The 22,487-nt window shown below is 41.9% G+C and overlaps 1 protein-coding gene across 2 annotated transcripts; it reads left to right on the top strand.

Moving 5' to 3' along the window:
* The first annotated feature begins 256 nt into the window (after positions 1-256).
* Positions 257-18,341, top strand: LOC308331072 (uncharacterized protein). Of its 2 annotated transcripts, XM_080786209.1 has the most exons (7): positions 257-3,661; positions 5,946-6,047; positions 11,855-11,911; positions 15,108-15,200; positions 17,120-17,305; positions 17,849-17,990; positions 18,042-18,341. In XM_080786209.1, exons 1-6 carry the CDS (start codon positions 272-274, stop codon positions 17,978-17,980), a joined length of 3,960 nt encoding a protein of 1,319 aa, XP_080642335.1. In that variant the 5' UTR covers positions 257-271; the 3' UTR covers positions 17,981-17,990; positions 18,042-18,341. The 2 variants fall into 2 exon arrangements, with proteins under 2 accessions (XP_080642335.1, XP_080642334.1); XM_080786208.1 differs by having other exon boundaries at positions 17,849-18,341.
* The last annotated feature ends 4,146 nt before the right edge of the window (positions 18,342-22,487 follow it).

The raw sequence follows: 22,487 nt of genomic DNA, 5'->3' as shown, positions 1-22,487 counted from the left end.
CGAGCTGTGTCTCTGTGACTCCCCCTCCCCCCCCCCCCCCCCCACCCGTCAGAATCCTGTTCTCAGTGGACCTCACAGAACACCTGCTGGCCATATGCACTTTGGACTCTGGAGGGAGGAAAGCACTGACAGACAGTGGATCCTCTCTGACAGGATGTTTCAGAAACTGAAAGATTAAAAAAAGAAAGCCTGGAAAGCGTCGGAGCAAAGATTTTTTTAAGTCTCTTGCAACAAAACGTGTGTGAAGTGTGAAGCCATCTGGTTAAAAATCATGCCTGCTGAGCACTGCAAGGTCCCGATGGAACCTATGGAAGGGATGGAACCGATGGAAGGGATGGATTTAAGCAAGCCGTCGAAGGGACACACCGAGCCGGTGATCGAGGCCCTGGTGGAGTACGCAGAGCAGCAGCGTCTGGCGGGAGGCCTCATGGGCCCTTCTTCGGTGGCGCACCACGGTCTCGTAGATCACGAGACCGCCGCGTCCCGCGCAGCGCGCTACAACAAGAACCTGGAGAGCTTCGAGCTGCAGTGCTCCACCAGCGAAGAGTCGTTCGAGTTTGACCAAAGTCTAGACCGCTGCGAGGCTTCCGAGTCGTCGACGAGCGAAGTATTCGGCCAATGTGCTCTTCGACACAATGAGCGCTTTGACCCCCCCGGGTGCTGCGCTAACCGCGGCTTGGCCTCGGAATGTGGCCCCTGTTGTGAACATTGTGGCCCCTGCTGCTGTGAACACTGTGCAGGACACCTCCAATTATCTCAGCAATGCAAGCCTTCCGATCAACGGTTTGAGTCGTTGCTGTTTGAGTCGGAGCCAGACACATTAGCGGTGGTGAACTGTGAGGCGGCTTTTGGCCAATGCAAAATGTCTGATTTCCAGCCCGGCTACACAGACCCCCTCATGCTGTTGAAGCGATGGGAGGCTCGTGACGAGCAATCTGAATATTTTGAGTGCGAGCCAGAGACGACGTCGACAGAAGACATTGAGGCTTTTGACCCACGCCGAAAGTCGGAATTTATACCCGACATCTCCGAATACACCCAATCCATCGCGGATTCGTTTGACTATGACACTGGGCTATGTGAGTACTATGGAAACCAGGGGGGAATAATCCATGACTGTGAAAGCTGTCCGTCTGAACAGGAGGACGAGCAGTTTGAAATGTGTGAATGTTCCGAGGACAACAATAATGACATGTTATCGGAAGAGAACAATTCTTCCAATTGTGACACTGACGTTGACCCTGACCAGAGAACACTCACTCCCTCTGTGACTGAACGGTGTGAGGAAAGCCAGCCCGTTCACTGTGTCGCTGAATGCCACACGTCCGCACAGTTATGTGAACTGGCTGAGCTCTGTCTCTATGAGCAACAATATGAAACAATTACAGTACAGTGTGAGACAAATCAGAAAGTTGACTCTACTCTGCAGTGTGAGACAAATCGGCAAGTTGACTCTACTCTGCAGTGTGAGACAAATCGGCATGTTGACTCTACTCTGCAGTGTGAGACAAATCAGCAGGTTGACTCTACTCTGCAGTGTGAGACAAATCAGCAGGTTGACTCTACTCTGCAGTGTGAGACAAATCAGCAGGTTGACTCTACTCTGCAGTGTGAGACAAATCAGCAAGTTGACTCTACTCTGCAGTGTGAGACAAATCAGCAGGTTGACTCTACTCTGCAGTGTGAGACAAATCAGCAGGTTGACTCTACTCTGCAGTGTGAGACAAATCAGCAGGTTGACTCTACTCTGCAGTGTGAGACAAATCGGCATGTTGACTCTACTCTGCAGTGTGAGACAAATCAGCAAGTTGTCACAAATAACCAATTGGAGATAATTGAACAATATGAGACAGATGAACAAGTTGAGACAACTGAACAATTTGAGCCAAATGAACAATATGAGACAACTGAATATGAGACAACTGAACAATTTGAGACAACTGAACAATATGAGACAACTGAATATGAGACAAATGAACAATTTGAGACAACTGAACAATATGAGACAACTGAATATGAGACAAATGAACAAGTTGAGACAACTGAATATGTTGAGAGGGATGATATTGAGACAGATGAAGAATTTGAGACAAATGAAAAAGTTGAGATGGATGACCAATTTGAGACGACTGAATATGAGCCAAATGAACAATTTGAGACGACTGAATATGAGCCAAATGACCAATTTGAGACGACTGAATATGAGCCAAATGAACAATTTGAGACAAACGAGCAGTTTGAGGCAACCGAACAAGTTGAGAGGAGTCACCAGAGTGACGCGAGTGAACAGCATGAGACTTTGGAGCGGTGCTACTCTCACGAGACCTCCGTCGGTCGCTACGAGCAGACGGATGATGAGACGTTGTCGTTGGACCGCGGCCCCGAGGAGGACGTCTACTCGGAATGCTCCTCCAGCGAGTCAAAGTCCTTCAAGACCTGTCCCGAAGGCAGCTTCCCTTCTGAGCCGTCTGGTTCCCAGGACTCAGTGGAGTCAGAGAAAGAGGCTCAGGAGGTGGACTCCGCTGAGGAGGACTCGGCTGACGAAGACTCCGCTGACGAGCAGACCCAGTGGGAGTCCTTCGAAGAAGAGGAAGATGAGGGAGAAGAAGAAGAGGGAGAAGAAGAGGAGGGAGAAGAAGAATGCCACGGAGGAAAACCCGCCACCGGTGACGTCATCGTCGCCGAGCATTACTTTGACTTTTTCGACCGATCCGACGACGACTGCAGGAAGCATTTTGTCCAACGGCGACGGCCTTACGCTTCCATTTTCGACGGAGGAGACGTGGACGAACACCTGCACGTTGAACAGATGAAAGCAGAGGTGCAGAAACCCCACGTCATCAAAGCCAGCGGCCGAAAGACGCGCAGACGTCCCTCTGAGGAGCAAACCAACGAGGAGTCTCCTCCGGTGGAAACCGGTGTTTCTGACAACACTACCTGTGTAGAGGTGTCGTCACACGAGGCGGAACCCAGAGAGGCTTTTGTTGAGGAGGAAGCCGAGCCTGAAGTCGACGCCGAAGGCGAAGCTCGCGAAGTCGTCACCCCTAGTATGTCTGCGCCGCTCGCAAACGCCATCTTTGTCGGAGGCGACGCCTACGAGTACGAACATCAATACGATCAATACGATGACTACGATGACACCAGAACGTCGAGTGAGCTGAGTGAGTCGAGCGAGGAGGAGAAACACGACGAAGACATTGTGTTCACGCTGTGGTCGGAAAGGGAGCCGTATTATTGGTCACTCATAGACGACGGAGAGACTCATGAGCCCGGTGTGGAAGAATACTATGCTTATCAATTGATAAGTATTCAGTCATCTGTCGACCGATTATTGGCTCATAGAAAAGACAATGGGGACGGCAAGTGTCCAGAGACGAGCAAAACGTCGAAATTTGGAATTATCGAAGTCATCGATCTGAGTGAAAGTTTAGTGTCAAACGAGGACATGACAGTCAGCGAACGAAGCAAGACCCCTAACGACCAGCCCACAGCGAGGCCTGCCGTCAGCGTCATTACCTCGGTACCCGCCGTCAGCATCATCCACAGCGTATCCCAGCAGCAGGAGGACTCTGAACACGGCAGGGATTCAGACGAGGAGCACAGTGACGACGAGTCCACCGAGGCTTGTGAATGCGAGTACTGCGTTCCACCCTCGGAGCAGGTATTAACAAAAAGACTTTGCGCCCCATAGCTGCAAAGCACTTGTAGCCTCTCTTTTGATTCACGTTTGGACAGCTGTGACTTGAACTTCCCACACCGCAAAATAATTACCCCCTAAATATAGGCCTATTAGACGAGCATTTAACTTTGAACAGCAAACTTCAATAGACTTGGTGGTGGTTCAGTAAAATACATCCTCGATGATCTTGTCCTACTTTACTGTGACATTAAATATGTATCGCCTGGCACACGGACGGCTATTCTTGTTAACCTTTCAGGAGATATCTCTGCTATTCTCTTGACCTGCTAATTTGCTCTACAGGGATACAAACACATACTTACACGCGTGCCATTTTCAACCTAACTCTAAAGCCGCCAAGAGTTATGCGTAGCTGCTGTGTGCCACGGGAGTTCTGCTGTGTGCCACGGGAGTTCTGCTGTGTGCCACGGGAGTTGCACACCCCAAAAATAGCAAGACGCACATCATGCACCTAATTCTAAAACTCTTTTTTTTAAAACCATAACCATAACAACCATTTCCAAAGCTTTCCCCTTGTGAAAGAGAAGACCAGGAAAAGTGTCTCCTCTCCATTTAAATTCTACTACACTTGTGGCCTCACAAGTGTAGTAGTACACACACACACACACACACACACACACACACACACACACACACACACACACACACACACACAGTCACACACACACACGCGCGTGAAAAGGCCAGTGTAGTGGGTAACACTAGCCTGTTCATTCATGCCAGCTCCTTTCAATAACACATTTTGACCTGAGATCAGATTCTAAAAAAACGTCTTCTATACATCCTGACAGTTTTCTGAAAAAGCTATGTTTACTATGTCAGTCGTCCTTTCGATTTTTCAAAAAATATCAGACCTACAAGCTCGTAGGTCTATGTAGCTATGAGCTTGTAGATCTGCTAAAGCATAATGCCAAAACACCAAAAAAAGGGGGTTCCCGACCAGAAAGGGATAATGGAGTGGGTTTCACCAACACTGAGCTCTGAACACGTTGTTGAGGGAAGAGATGGGGCTTTTAAGTTAGGCCCTTGACAACTACCGTGACATGTACACACTCCATCAACGGGGCAACAGCTGCTGGTGTGCGGCTGTCCGGCGCCCCCTCATGGATCAGCAACACAATCGCACCAGTGTTGTGTTTGTTTCAAATTCAGAGCAACAACAAACACAAGCCCAATGCATGTCGCGCGGTGGCGCTTACAAATTGAGACGGTAATTCCTGGCGGGCCTGAAACAATTTGTAAGTCGTCGGTCATGCTTGTATGTTTGGCCCACTGTGAGGCGGCTGTTATCTCTCCACAGAGTTCAAATGTGTTTTTAAACCATTCTGGACAGGAACCCCCCTTTGGTGCTCCATTTTCGTCACTGCTTTTAAACCCCTTATCCCTAAACTTCAAACTTCTTTGCCTTTTTTTTTACTATTTTGCTAAACATTTTTGAATAGTTAAAATGTCTACAAGCTCACAACGTGTCAATGTAGATTGGCTAGTTGAAAATGTAAAAAAAAAGGCAAAGAAGTTTAGGGATAAGGGGTTTAGCGGTGACGAAAATGGAACCCTTGGTGTTTTAATGTTTTATGTTATACTTTAGCTATTGAAAAATAGCAGATCTACAAGCTTGTAGCGCGGCACCGAGTGGCGCGCTACGATCTTGTAGATAGATATTTTTGAAAAATTGTGCAAATGTGGCTCAAATCTTTGAAAAAAAAAATATATATATATATATATATATATATATATATATATATATATATTCTTTCAGGGCTAATGTTTTTAACTCAAATCTTTGCTTCTGGGGGGTCAAATGGGGGGTCGGCGGCCAATTACATATAACTTTCTTTTGGGGGTCCTTGACATGAAATAGTTTGAAAAACCACTGATATAGAAACAGGATTCTCGGAAACTGTCATGATTTTTTGAAGAAGACCATTTTGTATAGAATCTGTTCTCAGGCCTAAATGGGTTAAGAAGTGGGTCACTGTGGCCACAGAGTTCATGTTTTTAATGTTCTAACGGTATAACCAGTTTGATATAATAATGTGTGTTTGGTTGTTCTGTGTGTCTCTCATCAGGTTCCAGCCAAACCGCTGCTCCCACAGATGAAGTCAAAGGATGTGATATAATAATGTGTGTTTGGTTGTTCTGTGTGTCTCTCATCAGGTTCCAGCCAAACCGCTGCTCCCACAGATGAAGTCAAAGGATGTGATATAATAATGTGTGTTTGGTTGTTCTGTGTGTCTCTCATCAGGTTCCAGCCAAACCGCTGCTCCCACAGATGAAGTCAAAGGATGCGGGGAAGATCTGTGTGGTGATTGATCTGGATGAGACGCTGGTGCACAGTTCATTCAAGGTAAGCCCCCCACCCCGGCAGCCATGACCTATATTCTGCCTCCCCACCCAGACCCAGACCCGACCCTGGCCTGTGTTATTTCACACTGCTGCGGTGGTGGACCGGGGCACATCACTGCCTGGCACTGCTGTTCAAATGGCCACTCATAAAAACCACTTAACCACCCTATGTTCCGAAAATACCAAATTTACAAACTCACAACCCCAACCGCGTCGCCACAGCTTGGATATCTGCTACTTTCTTTTTTTTTTAATACTGTTTTTATTAGGCATTTTTTGTATGACATCAGAATATTATCGACAATGATAATGAGTAGTTCAGTTAAATAAAATGAAAAAAATAACAGGCAATGTAAATGTTCCACATACAATACATAATAAAAAAGACATAAATGTGATAAACATGAAAAAACAGTTAAACAATGAGTTGGATATCTGCTACTTTCTAATTATGTTAGAGTTTACATCCTATACACTGGTGTGTGTGTGTGTGTGTGATGCCATACTGTATGTTCACCCCTTTTCAGAGTGAAAATGTACTGTATATATGCGTCTACGTTGGTCTAATAATTTGCCACTTTTTGTTTCACTGAAATGTTCCAAAATGCACCTGATATTCCTTCATGCGTATATCCTTCAACTGTACCGCTGTTTTCCCCATTTATATTATTTTTTTGTAAAGGTTCTTCGATTTAATTTAAACCTTTCACGAATCATGACAAGATCAAGATTATTCATACATACACAAACATCTTTTATTTTTGTAAGGCCTTATATTTTATTTAAATTGATCATTCTTTCTTGGGGACAAACATGTATAGAACCTGATTTATAGTTTATTGATTTATTGATCGATTTATTAATGTTGTTGCAGAACATTAACGCTAACCTTCAGACTCTCAATGAAACTCGGTCCTTGTTGGTCTGCTTTGCATGGCTTTTGAACATTACGTCATATGGCAGTCAAGTCTATGGACTTTGAGGATATTACAATGTTTGTTTAGAGCACTTAGGACATAAACAGTTTGTTAGCCAAGTCTATGGGACTTTGAGGATATTGCAATGTTTGTTTAGAGCACTTATGACATAAACAGTTTGTTAGCCAAGTCTATGGGACTTTGAGGATATTACAATGTTTGTCTAGAGCACTTATGATGTAAATCATTTGCCAGCCAAGTCTATGGACTTGTTTATGGCACTAAATGACGACGTGTGTTTTGGCACACGTCACCTTTTATACAATCTCTCAGAGCGTCCGTAGGCCGTTGGGTTGAACCTGGTAACTCTGCCAGATGGATACTTGAGCACTGGCAAATGATCACAAGTAGGGAATGCACTTTTCAGTGAGGTTAGCCTTACTAAAATAGCAGATCTACAAGCTCATAGCGCGCAACCGAGTGGCACGCTACGAGCTTGTAGGTCTGCTATTTTTGAAAAATCGTGAATTTTAGAAGAATTTTTAAAATTTCGATGTCAGGCCTAAATGGGTTAAAAATAATCATTAGACAAAAAATATCAAAGCTCCAGTAAAAGTATTATTTTCTCTAATTGTATTTATTCTGTGCAATCCAGCGAGTCAAACGCAATCATACAGTACAGTATGTGAGCTACTGTATACGCACTCGATGCTCTAGAGAGAGATCTGCTTTCCTGTGATATTGATTTAAGCAGATAATAATAATAATAATAATAATAAAACTTTATTTGTATAGCACCTTTCATGACATGAAATGCAGCTCAAAGTGCTTTACAGAACAATAGAGAATAAAAGAAAAGCAAGGCAACAACATTAAAAAAAAAGCAGTAATGCAATACAGTGAGGACATGAATAACAAAAAATAGAAGATCAATTAAAAGCAATGTTGTAGAAGTGGGTCTAATAAGTAACGTTTTAGCGGCATTTGTACAGTTTATATAGGATAAACTACATATTGTAGTTGAAGCAGGGACCCTCTACATATTGTAGTTGAAGCAGGGACCCTCTACATATTGTAGAGGGTGTGTAGACCCACTACTACACACTGTATACAAGTTTTGCAGACTTTTCATAGATTTACTAAAGCTTCATATACTTGTTTGACAGCACACTCACACTCATGTTAGTGTATTTTCAGACATTTAACCACTTAAACCCTTAGTAAACTTGACCTTTGGCTTTGTACTTAAGTAAGCCTTGAGGCCAGGAGGTTCACAGGGCAGGAGCCGATCTCCTGTTTCTGTAGCGTGAGGCATCTCGACGTGCTGATTTACTGCCGACTGCCTCGCAGGGTCCCATTTTTCCGTCTTTGGTATGACCCGGCCGGGGATCGAACCCCCGACCTCCCTGTCCCAGGGCGATCACTCTGACCCGGCCGGGGATCGAACCCCCGACCTCCCAGTCCCAGGGCCATCACTCTGACCACAAGGCCACTGAGCAGTCACGCATGGTACAGTCACGCATATGGTACAGTCACAAGAACATCATTCTATCTAGACAGACTTTAACAGAGAGCAGAAAATAGCAGATCTACAGTACAAGCTCACAACTTGAGCTTGTGTAAGTAGGTCGGGAGTGTCTTATTGTTTTATTACGCAGGAGTCTTGTCACTGTTCCAATGCGCTATAAACCCCTCTGGGAGATGACCTGCTGAGGTGGAGCACCACACCGAACATCAGCTCCCACGACTTAAACCGCACGACTTGCCGCACGACACCCAAGCCATGCTACTCTCATACACGGAGATGGCGTTGCCCAGGATCGAACCCATGACCTTCAATTAAATTTTTATCAAAGTGTCAATAATTCACAGCAAAGTGTCTCAAGACACTTTACATGTAGAGCAAAGGACTGCCAGAGATCCCACTCTGAGCAAGCCACTCTGCGACAGACAGTGGTAATGGAAAAACTCCCCCTTTTTAGGAAGAAGCGTTGAGCTGAACCCGACTCTAGGTTGGGTTCTACCTTTTCTACTAAGCTCACAACAACACGTCCCATTATGTGATCCTGTAAGGGTTCTTTTTAATTGAATGTTCACCTACAGTAGGGTACAGCGGTGGCCGAACGGTTTGCGGAGCGGTCTTGCTATAAGTTCGTATCCCCGGAACCGGCCGGCCGGTTAAAATGACCACCGCTGAAGTGCCCTTGAGCAAGGCATTGAACCCCGGCCCTACCATGAAATGTTCTATGAGCAGGGCCTGGCTGTATAAACAAGTTCTTGAGCTTATAGTCCAGTTACCCTGCAGGGTAAACATGGTAACTTTGCTTTTGCTTTGCTTACCTTATTATTATGTCATGCAAATAATTGGGGACACTATATAGACTTCATGTGGTTTATCGCTTTGATACCTTTTAAGGTAGCAAATGTGTGAACAGTAACTCACGGATGCCAGAAGGCCAGCACGCTAACGGCTGTAAAGGATGCCATACCTTTAGTTCCTACAGCTCGGGTCACCGTCTGCCCTCGGTGGATGTCACTGGATCTCGCGCCCGGGCCAAGAGTATACAGGGTCAGGCCCTGTGAGCTCCATGTTTGGTACAAAAGAGCCTCCATAAAACTAATTTTAAGGTTGACACACATAACTGAAATAGCATGTCGGAAAATGTGACATTTTGAGTGTCTGGAGATGAAGTTATCATCAGGAAAAGTTACTTTAAGGTCATTACGTTGCCCTCTGGTGGTGGTTTTCAAGAGTTGTATTTGCAACAAAAAAATGACACTTAATTCATAAGAAAGGAAAACCTACTGTACTGTACAGTATGTCTGCTCAGTGAACTTCTCCTGCTGTTAGAAGGCAACAAAGCATAAGCAGTTTGTGTTCCACGTTCCTGAGACTCAGCTTGTGTAGCCATTAGCAATAATTACAGTAATGTTTAAGACATTTGGGGCGGTTGTGTGTACGGTAACATGTTGCATTATTACTTTTTTGTATAGTTATTCTCCCGGAAACAATGGTTTGATCACTGAAACAGTGAAAGGGGGGGGGGGGGGGGGGGGATTCATGTCAGTGTTTACAATATATTATTTTTTGTCAAAATACTTTTTATTGAACAGATTATAAATTATTACAAACATTATGATATGAAATACTTTTTTTATGAAACAAAATGAAAGAAAAAATATAGACACAAAAGACAAAGAAATCCCTTAACCCTCCCACCCATACTGCTCAGTGACATTGCATACTATATAATAAGATGATAGAAAGCTCATGGAAAACATCTGAAAGGAAAATGGAGTACAGTCAACCATATCAATGGTATCCTGTCTATTAATCGTTTCTACTCAGGTAATGGACAAGGGGCAGCCAAACCTTATCAAACTGTCTCTCCCTGTTTCTCAGGAAATACCTTATTCTCTCAAGATGAAGTGTGTGTTTACAATATATTCAACTGCATTTTGTGCACGAAGCTCCATCACATTTTCACTACTGCACACTTTTAACCCATTTTGGGACGGGAACCCCTTTCGGTGTTTTAACTAGCATTACGTTATGCTTTAGCTGTTGAAAAATAGCAGATCTACAAGCTCATAGCACGGCACCGAGTGCTGCGCTATGAATGAACTTGTAGGTCTTCTTTTTTTTTAATTGTGAAAATGTATAATGCCTGACGTAGGTCACTGACTCACTGTGCAACGTCGGCGTGTTGTCAGCATGTCTTCATTCGTGATCTCAACATTTTAAGAGGCTTATTTTACCACTAACTAAAATAAAGGTGACATTTTATGAGTGTTGTAAGATACCCCCATTACCCTGCGGTCCATATCTGCAGACCGTATATTATAATTATGAGCCGTATTAATTACAAAGGGTCGTGTTATTTGCAAGACGCTGAGCCTGCGTCTTTACTTTGGCTCCCCCATGACACAGCTCCACTGCTCCACATGTTGTTCTTGCCAACGCTTCACTGTCTCCAGTATAGAAAGACAATCTAAGATTTTAAAACTGGATAAAGTAAATGTTTTAAATTCTGTGGTTGATTCTCATTTTGACAGCCGGTGAACAATGCAGATTTTAAACTGGATAAAGTAAATGTTTTAAATTCTGTGGTTGATTCTCATTCTGACAGCCGGTGAACAATGCAGATTTTATCATTTAAAACTGGATGAAATAAATGTTTTAAACTCTGTGGTTGATTCTCATTCTGACAGCCGGTGAACAATGCAGATTTTATCATTCCAGTGGAGTAGATTTTAAAACTGGATGAAATAAATGTTTTAAATTCTGTGGTTGATTCTCATTCTGACAGCCGGTGAACAATGCAGATTTTATCATTTAAAACTGGATAAAATAAATGTTTTAAACTCTGTGGTTGATTCTCATTCTGACAGCCGGTGAACAATGCAGATTTTATCATTTAAAACTGGATGAAATAAATGTTTTAAACTCTGTGGTTGATTCTCATTTTGACAGCCGGTGAACAATGCAGATTTTAAATGTTTTAAACTCTGTGGTTGATTCTCATTCTGACAGCCGGTGAACAATGCAGATTTTATCATTTAAAACTGGATAAAATAAATGTTTTAAATGCTGTGGTTGATTCTCATTCTGACAGCCGGTGAACAATGCAGATTTTAACTGGATAAAATAAATGTTTTAAACTCTGTGGTTGATTCTCATTCTGACAGCCGGTGAACAATGCAGATTTTAAATGTTTTAAACTCTGTGGTTGATTCTCATTCTGACAGCCGGTGAACAATGCAGATTTTAAATGTTTTAAATTCTGTGGTTGATTCTCATTCTGACAGCCGGTGAACAATGCAGATTTTATCATTTAAAACTGGATAAAATAAATGTTTTAAACTCTGTGGTTGATTCTCATTCTGACAGCCGGTGAACAATGCAGATTTTATCATTCCAGTGGAGATTGATGGCACCGTTCACCAGGTATGTACCACACACCACACCAACGTGCTCCTTCATGTTGTCTACCTGTAACTCCAGGATAAACAATAATATATCTACCTATAACTTCAGGATTAACAATAATATATCTACCTATAACTTCAGGATAAACAATAATATATCTACCTATAACTCCAGGATAAACAATAATATATCTACCTATAACTTCAGGATTAACAATAATTATGGTGCAATATATCGACCCAAATAGAAGTCACACTTATTATGCTTGAATGAATGTATTTTATTTATACAGCACCTTTCCAAACATACAGTTACAAAGTGCTTTACGGACATGGGTTTAAAAACGACAATCATAAAACGACATCAAAACATCATTCAACAAAACAAAAAATAACAAAGCATAAAATAACAAATCATCAAAGACGACAAGAAAAACAGTATTAGCAGGAGGGTGTGTAGAGCTAGGATCACATTAGATAATTGACACGGGGGTGAAAAATGGGTTACAAAATCGTGGGATACATTTTTTTTAAAGACGACAAGAAAAACAGTATTAGGAAAAACACTTGACATAAAGTACAATTGTGTTTTTAATAGCTGTTTAAAAGATTGCTTGCTGTCTCACCCCCCAATCAAAAATAGTTTTTGAGACTCCTTAGTGCTAAAACATGGAGTTATATTCATAATATATTTGTTGTTTTGTTGGTTTGTAAAAAAGGAAACTCCAGACATTTTCTTAATCTTCACCCATTTTGAACCTTCTATTAATTTAGTTTAATTTGGTCCGACTCCTCACTCCTAATCTTCATTAAACGATGGCACCATTTTTGTCTACTCGCTCTGTGTCCTAGAGCAGGGTTTCTCATCCCATGGGTCGCGACCCCTCAGGGGGGGTCGTCAAATTATTTTGAGGGGTCCCCAAATTATTTTCCAAAAAACAAAATATATATATATTTTCTTTTAATGAATGGCTGGAAAATGGAAATGAAGAGTTTACATAGTACTTGCATAAACTTTCCATAATGATTATATGATTTCAGTATTCATTTATGATTTGTATTGGGGGTGGGGAGGGGCTGGGGACTCCTGGAAATGCTTTTTTGAAAAATCGAAGAACGACTGACATAGAAACATAGCTTTTTCAGAAAACTGTCATTTTCAAACAGACATTTTTAGAATCTGATCTCGGGTCAGAATGGGTTAATTAATAAATACAATAACAAACCTGCCTACCGATTATATCACTAGTAGGCACGTTTTCTTTTTACTAGCCACAGCCCTTCTTCTCCGAAACGTTGAACAAGTAAAGACAGAATTTGGTGTCGTCTTATCGCCATAGCTTTAGGAACCGAATGGAACACATGGTGTTCCTCTTCATTGGAATCAATGAATGCGGAACACCCTGTTCATGCAGGGCCGGATTAACACCTCTGAGGGCCCCTGGATGCCCAAGGGCCCCTGGGCACGTGCCCAAAGTCCCCATATGGTAGATCCAGCCCTGTGTTCATGATAAGCTTCGGCTTCAGCCCAAACCTTTTCAGTCAAACTGTAACTTTATTGTAACCCTCATTCTGAATGTTCAACTGTATTGTTTAAAAATGACTGAGATAAATAAACTCACTAACTAACTAACTTAGAATGGTCGTTCTATATATGAAGTTATAGGTTGAAAACGGATGAAGACGTGGTTCTTTAAAATAATACTTCATACAACAAATAGGTCTAGACAAGCGGAAATAGCCCATTCTACAAGCTCAGGACGCATTCGCGCTGCGGCACATTGTGAGCTTCTAGATTGCATTTAAAATAAAAATAAACAAAAATGTTGACACATTTTGAAATTTGAAACAAGGCTGTCCAAACATGTCCAGACTACTCAGTCTGACCTGAAGCAGGGATAATAATGCAACTGAAGAGCTGAGGCATGGATCCCTCAACCCCCCCCCCCACCCCCCCTTACGTCTGGTAACCAAAATATATATTGCATACGTTACGTTATCTCTATGACTGTACATACGCTAGGAGACGATGGCGGCGGTCTCACTCTCAGCGGCAGCTCTTAGTAAAGCTAGTGGGTTTACCTGACAGTGTTGATGGCTTCCAGCAGCAGGGAGAACTATTTCCATGGCCTGACGACATGACGAAACTCTGGATGCCTTCTCAGAAATCACCCGCCATCAATCTCAGCCTCAGGCCGTGTAGTTGCATGATACGCCCCGTCTCGGTGGCCCCGTCTCGGTGGCCCCGCCCGGCGGGCAGCGACTATCGGCCCGGTCAGGTGGCTTTAAAATAGTAACTGTGTTACCCTGTTGTGTGTGCCGGTCCGGCCGGTCGGTCAGTCAGTACCTCCCAGGAAGACAGAAGAAAGAGCCTTGTTGTGTGGAGGGTTTGGGTCTGTCCTGGTCGGTCGGTACCTCAATTTACAATTTAGGCATTTATCAGACGCTCTTAATCCAGAGCGACTTACATTAAGCAAGAACAAAAAGCATGGGAATACATCACATAAAAACATTTATCATGAAACATGCGTAAGCTAAGAAAGTAACAGTGGAATATCTATATAATGAAACTATACATCTATACTACTATGCTATACATATGTACTATGACGTGCTATGACTACATACAATGCACTTATGCTGTCTACATAACATGCTATAAGTCTGTATCAAATGCTATCTAAGTCTACAGAAATGCTATCTAAGGGGGTGGGGTACCTCCCAGGAAGACAGAAGAACGAGCCTTGTGTGGAGGGTTTGGGTCTGTTTCAAGTAATCCAGGATAGGCTTGTTTTTTGAAAAGGGGTTAAAGCCTATTCCGGATGACTTGGTTCAGAACCAAGACCAACGGCATCGACTAAGATTAATAAATACAGGAAATATATCCTTTCATTGAAAGTTTAAGTTTTATAGCTATTTTTTCATAAAGGAAAAACAAATAAAACCACAACAAAAAAAAGTATATGACTTGAAAAAAGAGGCAATAGGATAAAGGATGTGGATATATATATATATTCATAAAACATCACCATGAAATGAATAGTGTTTTTGGTCAATTATTTGAACTGAAAGATTTGCTAGATTCATTCATACTAACTGACGTTGGATGATGTCAAGGAGATGATCAGGCATGTTTCTTTAGGATGAGCGGGCGTTTTTTAAATGAATGGGCTTTTTACTGACGTTGACAACCTCCATGTTTTCTGCCCCCACAGGTGTACGTGTTGAAGCGACCCCATGTCGATGAGTTCCTCAAGAGGATGGGCGAGCTGTTTGAGTGTGTTTTATTCACCGCGAGCCTGTCCAAGGTGAGACTAACGATCTAAATGTGACTATAGCATATTATCTAATATACTAATATATTATATTATGGCTGATCTCTTTTTTTTTTTTTTAACAATATATTTATTGCATTTTTTTTTGGACAAACAGACAATACAACAAAACAATACATAATACAGACAATACAATACAATGCAATTACTTAAAAATGAAAAACAAACAAAAAACAAAACAACAACATACAGTACGTACATATAAAAGTACAGTACAATAAAATAATGGCACTTAGAATGGTAACAACAACAGAGTCAAACGACAAACAAGACCAAACAGCTGCAGAGAACACAATTAGACAACTTCAGTTTCCACCATTAGTATACGTGATTCTTTCCAGAGGAAGACACAATGATAACTCCCTAAACCACTTATGGCTGATCTAAATGTGACCAACATATTATCTAATATCTAGCCTGTCCAAGGTGAGAGACTGGCCGGTCTAAATGTGACCAACATATTATCTAATATCTAGCCTGTCCAAGGTGAGACTGAGATCTAAATGTGACTATAGATTGATTGATTTGATTGATTGATTGTTTCTTTATTTTCGTGTCATGCACACCTTGTGCCCAACCCTCATGGGTTTATAAGACACCATTTCACATTTGCAATTACAGCATGTTTTACAATACATAATTTATGCATTTTACAGCATGTTTACATTACACAATTCATTATATTACACCTCAGATGTATACAGAGTACTCTGTCTTCTTTCCCAAGCTTGACAAATAAAATCTGCTACAACCAAAGTCCCTTTGGCAAAACATATCTCCATTTTCACATAGTCATTTAAATCTAGGAAATCCCCACATATAGAAGACATCTTATTAACCAAAATATCCCTTAAGTCATCGTATTTAGAGCAGTAAAACAGAAAGTGAACTTCGTTTTAAATTTCATCTAGATCACAGAACAGACAATATCTATTGTCTATAGCATATTATCTAATATCTAGCCTGTCCAAGGTGAGACTGGCCGGTCTAAATGTGACCAGCATATTATCTAATATCTAGCCTGTCCAAGGTGAGAGACTGGCCGGTCTAAATGTGACCATAGCATATTATCGCAGCCAGACTGACAGGTTGTAAAACAGGCTGTTGATAATCTCTCTCTGCTGCTGACTGAGCATGGGAAAGAAATATATTTTGTGTTGTGTTTTTTTGTTTGTTTTTTACTGGCATGCTATTTTCCTCCAGCTTTGATTTACTAAGAGCACTGACCTATTCACACAGGCATGCAGACACACACACACACACACACACACACACACACACACACACACACACACACACACTAGTAGTATTCTTTATGGGAGTGATTTACAATTGGTCCCTAAAACACCAAACTAATTATAGCCATACAACACAGAGGTGTTGCATACACACACACGCACACACACACACACACACACACACACACACTTAACCTTTAACACGTGTAATGCCCAAATCCTGGCTTAGTCTACATTTTAAAGGCTTTTTATTTGAATCCGTCTTTCAGTACATACATAAGACTAATTCTGAATCCTAATTTCAATCATTAACAATGTTCACAAGTTCACAACCGATTTCTTTCTTTCTTTTTTAGACCTTTGGGGTCTCTGATTTGTTTAATTAGTTTAGCTTACATGGATGATGTTAACATTTCACACGCACAATCAGCATTTTAGATTCATTTTTTTTACGCTTCAGCAATATATAGTCATACAACACAGACACACACGTGCTTGAACACACACTTAAATATAACCATATAATGTAACACACACACGCACACACACACACACGCACACGCACAGACACGCACACGCAGACGCAATACAAACTGGGTGCTATTTCGGAGCGTCTTCACAACATGTGTGTTTGTTTTTCCCCCGGGGGGTCAGTACGCGGATCCCGTGTCCGACCTGCTGGACAAGTGGGGAGCGTTCCGGAGTCGCCTCTTCCGCGAGTCGTGCGTTTTCCACCGAGGGAACTACGTGAAGGACCTGAGCCGCCTGGGCCGGGACCTCAACAAGGTCATCATCATCGACAACTCCCCGGCGTCCTACATCTTCCACCCGGACAACGCTGTACGCTCTCATCTTTTTTTTTTCTCCCCTCAGTACTCTCCATTTCCATTTTCCAGCCATTCAGTTGCAAAAAAAGAAATAAATAATTTGGGGACCCCCCCAAAAATAATTTGTCGCCCTAAAAATTTAAATTTTGTAATACAATAAATCATTGTCTTCGTGTAAGTAATCAATTGGGGTAGTTTCATGGTGATAACAATCTAATAATATAGGTATGGTTTTGCTACACTCAATTCATAATTAACTTTCCAATTTTGGAGCTCGATCTGGCTCATGGACTAAAAAACCAACCCGGTGGAAAAGGGGCCATATAACAGCCCTTTTTGAAACTAGCTCCTCGACACTCGCCCTAGACACTTCCACTCGGTTTGAGCATAGATATATAAATAATAGAGACAGCACTGGGATTCACCTCCCATCCAGTGATCTATGTTCAAACCGAGTGGAAGTGTGTATGGCGAGTGGCAAGGAGCTAGTTTCAAAAAGGGGGATGGAGTAGTTTTCTAATCTCTTCCGTGCCGTGTTTTCCCTCTCTCCCTCCAGGTTCCCGTAGCTTCCTGGTTCGACGACATGTCGGACACGGAGCTCCTGGACCTCATCCCGTTCTTTGAGAGACTAAGCAAAGTGGACGACATCTACGATATTCTCAAGCAGCAGCAGAGGACTTCCAGCTAACACAGAGCGGCTAACAGAGCAGCTAACACACAGCAGAGGACTTCCAGCTAACACAGAGCGGAGCAAAAAAGAAATGTAAACGAAACATATTATTCACCAGCGACTCTTCTCTTATGGGGCCACTGCAGCCATGGGAGTGGCGGCTCCACGTCGCTCCCCCCCCCCCCCCACCACAAGGAGTGGCAGCTCCATGTTGCTCCCCCCACCACAAGAAGTGGCAGCCCCCCCCACCACAAGGAGTGGCAGCCCCCCCACCACAAGGAGTGGCAGCTCCATGTTGCCCCCCCACCACAAGGAGTGGCAGCTCCATGTTGCCCCCCCCACCACAAGGAGTGGCAGCCCCCCCCACCACAAGGAGTGGCAGCCCCCCCACCACAAGGAGTGGCAGCCCCCCCACCACAAGGAGTGGCAGCCCCCCCCACCACAAGGACCACAATGGAGGAGAAAATAAAGTGCATCTTTTTTTTTTATATATATATTTTTTATCCCACGATTTTGTAACCCATTTTTCACCCCTGTGCCAATCATCTACTGTGATCCTGGGCTCTACACACCCTCCGCCAACCTGGGGAGAGCAACGGACTTAACTCATGCTCCCTTCATGCCTGAGTGTCCAAGTTGCTCCTTTACACCTGACAGGGGAGGAGTTTCCCTGGTTGGACGTAGCGCGTGGAGGGAACACGTTATTCCAACCAGTTCCTTTCCCCTCCAAAGTGCATCTTACCAATGTCATTTAACCACTTAACCCATTCTGGGCGGGGAACCCCTTTATTGGTGTTTTTTTAAAGCATTATGTTACAATTTAGGCTATTGAAAAAATAGCAGATATACAAGCTCATAGCGTGCCACCGAGTGGCGCGCTATGAGCTTGTATAGGTCTGCTATTTTTGAAAAGTCGTGAAAATGTGCCTCAAATCTTTGAATATATATATTCTTTCAGAGTTCCAGTTTTTAACTCAAACCTTTGCTTAAGGGTTCCTGGAACAACATATTTTCAGATGGGGGGGGGGGGGGGGTTCAGCTATTTTTGGGGTCCTTGACATGAAATATTGAGAACCACTGATATATAGAAACATGAAAAAAAAAGACATTTAAAAAAATCTACGTCAGGCCTGAATACTTAGTTGACCCGAATCCTTCAGTGTTCTACACTAGGTCTGCTCCTGGTTTTCCCCTCCACTCTAACTTCTAATCTTTGTCAAAAATGTCTGTATTTTTGACCAAATCGGCTCATCAAATTGGAGTGAGATGTACAGTATAGAAAAGAACACGATGCGGTTTCATATGTGCCTTAAGTGATTCAGGTCAATTTTAGCAAATTGACTGAAACTGCATTTAGAAAAAATGTTATAATACTGTGTAGATAACTCACTTTTTTCCCCTCTCTGGCTGCTTTCTTTTTATTATTATTATTATTAACATTTTAAGACTGAAGAAGAGGAGGAGGTTAAATGACTTCCTATAAGAATGACGCCTGTTTGCAGTGCAATGCAAAGCTGGCAGAATCTTGGTCAACATTCACTATTATTCTGTTCCCTCAGTGGAATTTGTGGCAATATGGACTTTTTAAATGGTGACGTAAAGCTGGAATGTGTAAAGGCAGGCATCGTTGTGCCGATCTTTAAGTGCAACTCGAACTCTCGCAATCCTTTTTATTCTCTCTCCCAGTATACAGTAACGGAACATTCTAGTGATCGTTGTTTTTGTTGTTGTATAATTAACATTTGAACAAGTCCTTCCATAGACAAATAACAGTTTATTGAACACTTCTTTGTTTTGGAAGACTAATGATGGACTGAATTCTGTTTCTCACATACTTTTAGACGATGTTTTGCCTGAAAAACCTAAAAAAAAAGTATGTACTTTACTTACTGTACAGACAATCAACAGTTCAATAATAGTTAGAAAGATACACTTTATATATAGATTTATACTTCACTACAATATGGACAATATGTTGATGTACATCAAAAACACTATTTGCACCTTTTAGCAGAATGCTGTGCCAATAAGCAATCAACAGATAAATGCCATATTTAAAGATTAAATAAATAGTTTCATGGTATTTTGACATGAACGAAAAAAGGCCAAGCAGGCAGTAAAAAAAACCCACCATGGTTTGAATGTAGTTCTTATAAACTACACAATACAAGATTATTTACCATAATCACTCAGCCCTGAAAATCTGGAATAACAATATTGCGGTATTATGACCATTTCAGCGACTATATTGTGACGCCCAGTCTGACTTCTGACTCAGATTAGGTCATCATCTTTGACTGATCGCTTTTTTAATACTTAGACTAGACTTTTTTTTGTTGTTGTTTTTAATCTTGTTGACTTCATACTTATCGACACAAGTCTTGGAGAAGCAGTGTTTTAAACCCATTCTGGGCGGGAACCCCTTTTGGTTGTTAGCATTATGTTGTGCTTTAGCTATTGAAAAATAGCAGATCTACAAGCTTGTAAGGTCTGCTATTTTTGAAAAATCGTTAAAATGTGGCGCGAATCATTGAATATATATTTCAGAGCGAACATTTTTAACTAAAATATTCGTTTCTTTTGAGATGGGGGGGGGGGGGGGGGGGTCCGTGGCCCAACAGAGATAATTCTGGGGGTCCTTGACATGAAAAAGGTTGAGCACCACTGACATAGAAACATGGGGTTTTTCAGAAAACTGTTAGAAGCCGTTTTTTTTAATAAACCTCAGTCCAGAATGGGTTAAATTGAAGACTGGACATTCAAATCAAACCAGCTCTCTCCAGAACCAGAACCCAGTTGGACTTCTCAGCATTATCTGAAAACGAAGTGCCATTTTTTTTTGTGGACATGGTGAGATTATTTTTGTACATAATATCAGGATTTTTAGGTAATCTTTTTTTTTTTCTTTTCTTCTTTTCATTTAAATGAATGCCATGAAAGATGTAATATTTCCCGTTTTGTTTGTTTTTGTTGGTTCTTTTAGATGAACAGATGATGCCAGCAATGGAATAAAGCGGTTAATTCACCCATTGACGATGCAGTGATGACAATTGTGTCTGCATGGGGAGGTAGAAATGGTTTATGACGGGCAAAGAGAGAGAGTGTGTGTGTGTGTGTGTGTGTGTGTGTGTGTGTGTGTGTGTGTGTGTGTGTGTGTGTGTGTGTGTGTGTGTGTGTGTGTGTGTGTGTGTGTGTGTGTGTGTGTGTGTGCACAATGCAATCAAACATGACTTTTCTATGTCTGGATGTATGGGCTATGAAGGCCATAAGGTCGTTTTTTACCACTCAGTGGCTCTTAGAGTATAGCTCAGGGGGGGGGCGGCTCTTTAGTAAAAACAGGGAAAAAAAGAAAAGTAATTCAGGTCGGGACACCAATTTTATCCAATCAGGAGAGAGTGATGGAACTAAGCCTGGAACAACAGGTACAAGGCTGTCTTTGTGGGGTTCACTCGCTTTGACATCCAGGGGTGCATAATTAGTTTAGACTAGTCATTGGTTTAGACCAGTCATTAGTCCTACAACTACAACCTATCTCAAACCCTCGCCCTAAACCTAACCTCCCACGGGGCAGCACACCTAAACCTAACCTTAACCCATGTCTAACCAATGACTAGTCTAACCTAACCTCCCACGGGGCAGCACACCTAAACCTAAACCTATAACCTTAACCCGTGACTAGTCTAAACTAAGAATGCACGCCACATGATCTGTTTATTGAAGAGCTGGAGAGACTCCTGTTACTGAACAAACAGATTATACCTGTTACAGATCTAACTTTATTTAATTTATGTTAAAATCACCACATTTAACTGTACCATATACACCGTTGGGAGTTAAATGGATAAATGAACAGAACACCCAGTCTGTTGATATGTGTTCCAAACCGTGTCTATAGGTTTCTGTGGGACTACATCCAATGTGAGTATTTCCCTTAAGGGTTCATAACTTTGAAAATACGTATCTGTAAATGTAACCTAGCTTTTTATGAAATAATGATTTAACTTTAACACCAAGATAATGTTGTTTTGAGTCTTTAAGTGGCTGCAGGCGAACGTTCCAAGTTTGAAAACAAAAGACAGGCTATAAGGCGAGTTTGTACTTTGCATCAATAAAGCGTGTTTTATTGAAAGAGGAGAGAATTTCAGTACACTACATTTTCCATACGACCCTAATGTTCAAGACAACACGAACAACACCAACAACGAGTACAATGGAAAAATGGAATATAGAATAGACTTCGTATGAAAACATCTTTCGTTCCCCCTTAAGTTGAAATATCAAGACCCTTCGAACCTTTTAAGTAACTATATAACAACTACACAGTAAAATTCCCAGTGTTAATTCAACTCTCGAGCGCAACAAACGGAACCCAAAATGGACCCCATTTTAACACTCAGGATTTTCCTGCGAAGTCATATATTATTCAACCACATCTCTTTTTTTGTAAATCAAATTATTTTTTGGCCCAATGTATATTTACATTTCAAGCCTTTTTTGTTTTATTACGAGACAGAAACACCTTCCT

Source organism: Protomyctophum bolini (genome assembly GCF_963924005.1).
Source record: "Protomyctophum bolini genome assembly, chromosome: 16".
NCBI classification, from domain to species: Eukaryota; Metazoa; Chordata; class Actinopteri; order Myctophiformes; family Myctophidae; genus Protomyctophum; species Protomyctophum bolini.
This window is presented reverse-complemented; position numbering and strand designations above follow the sequence as displayed.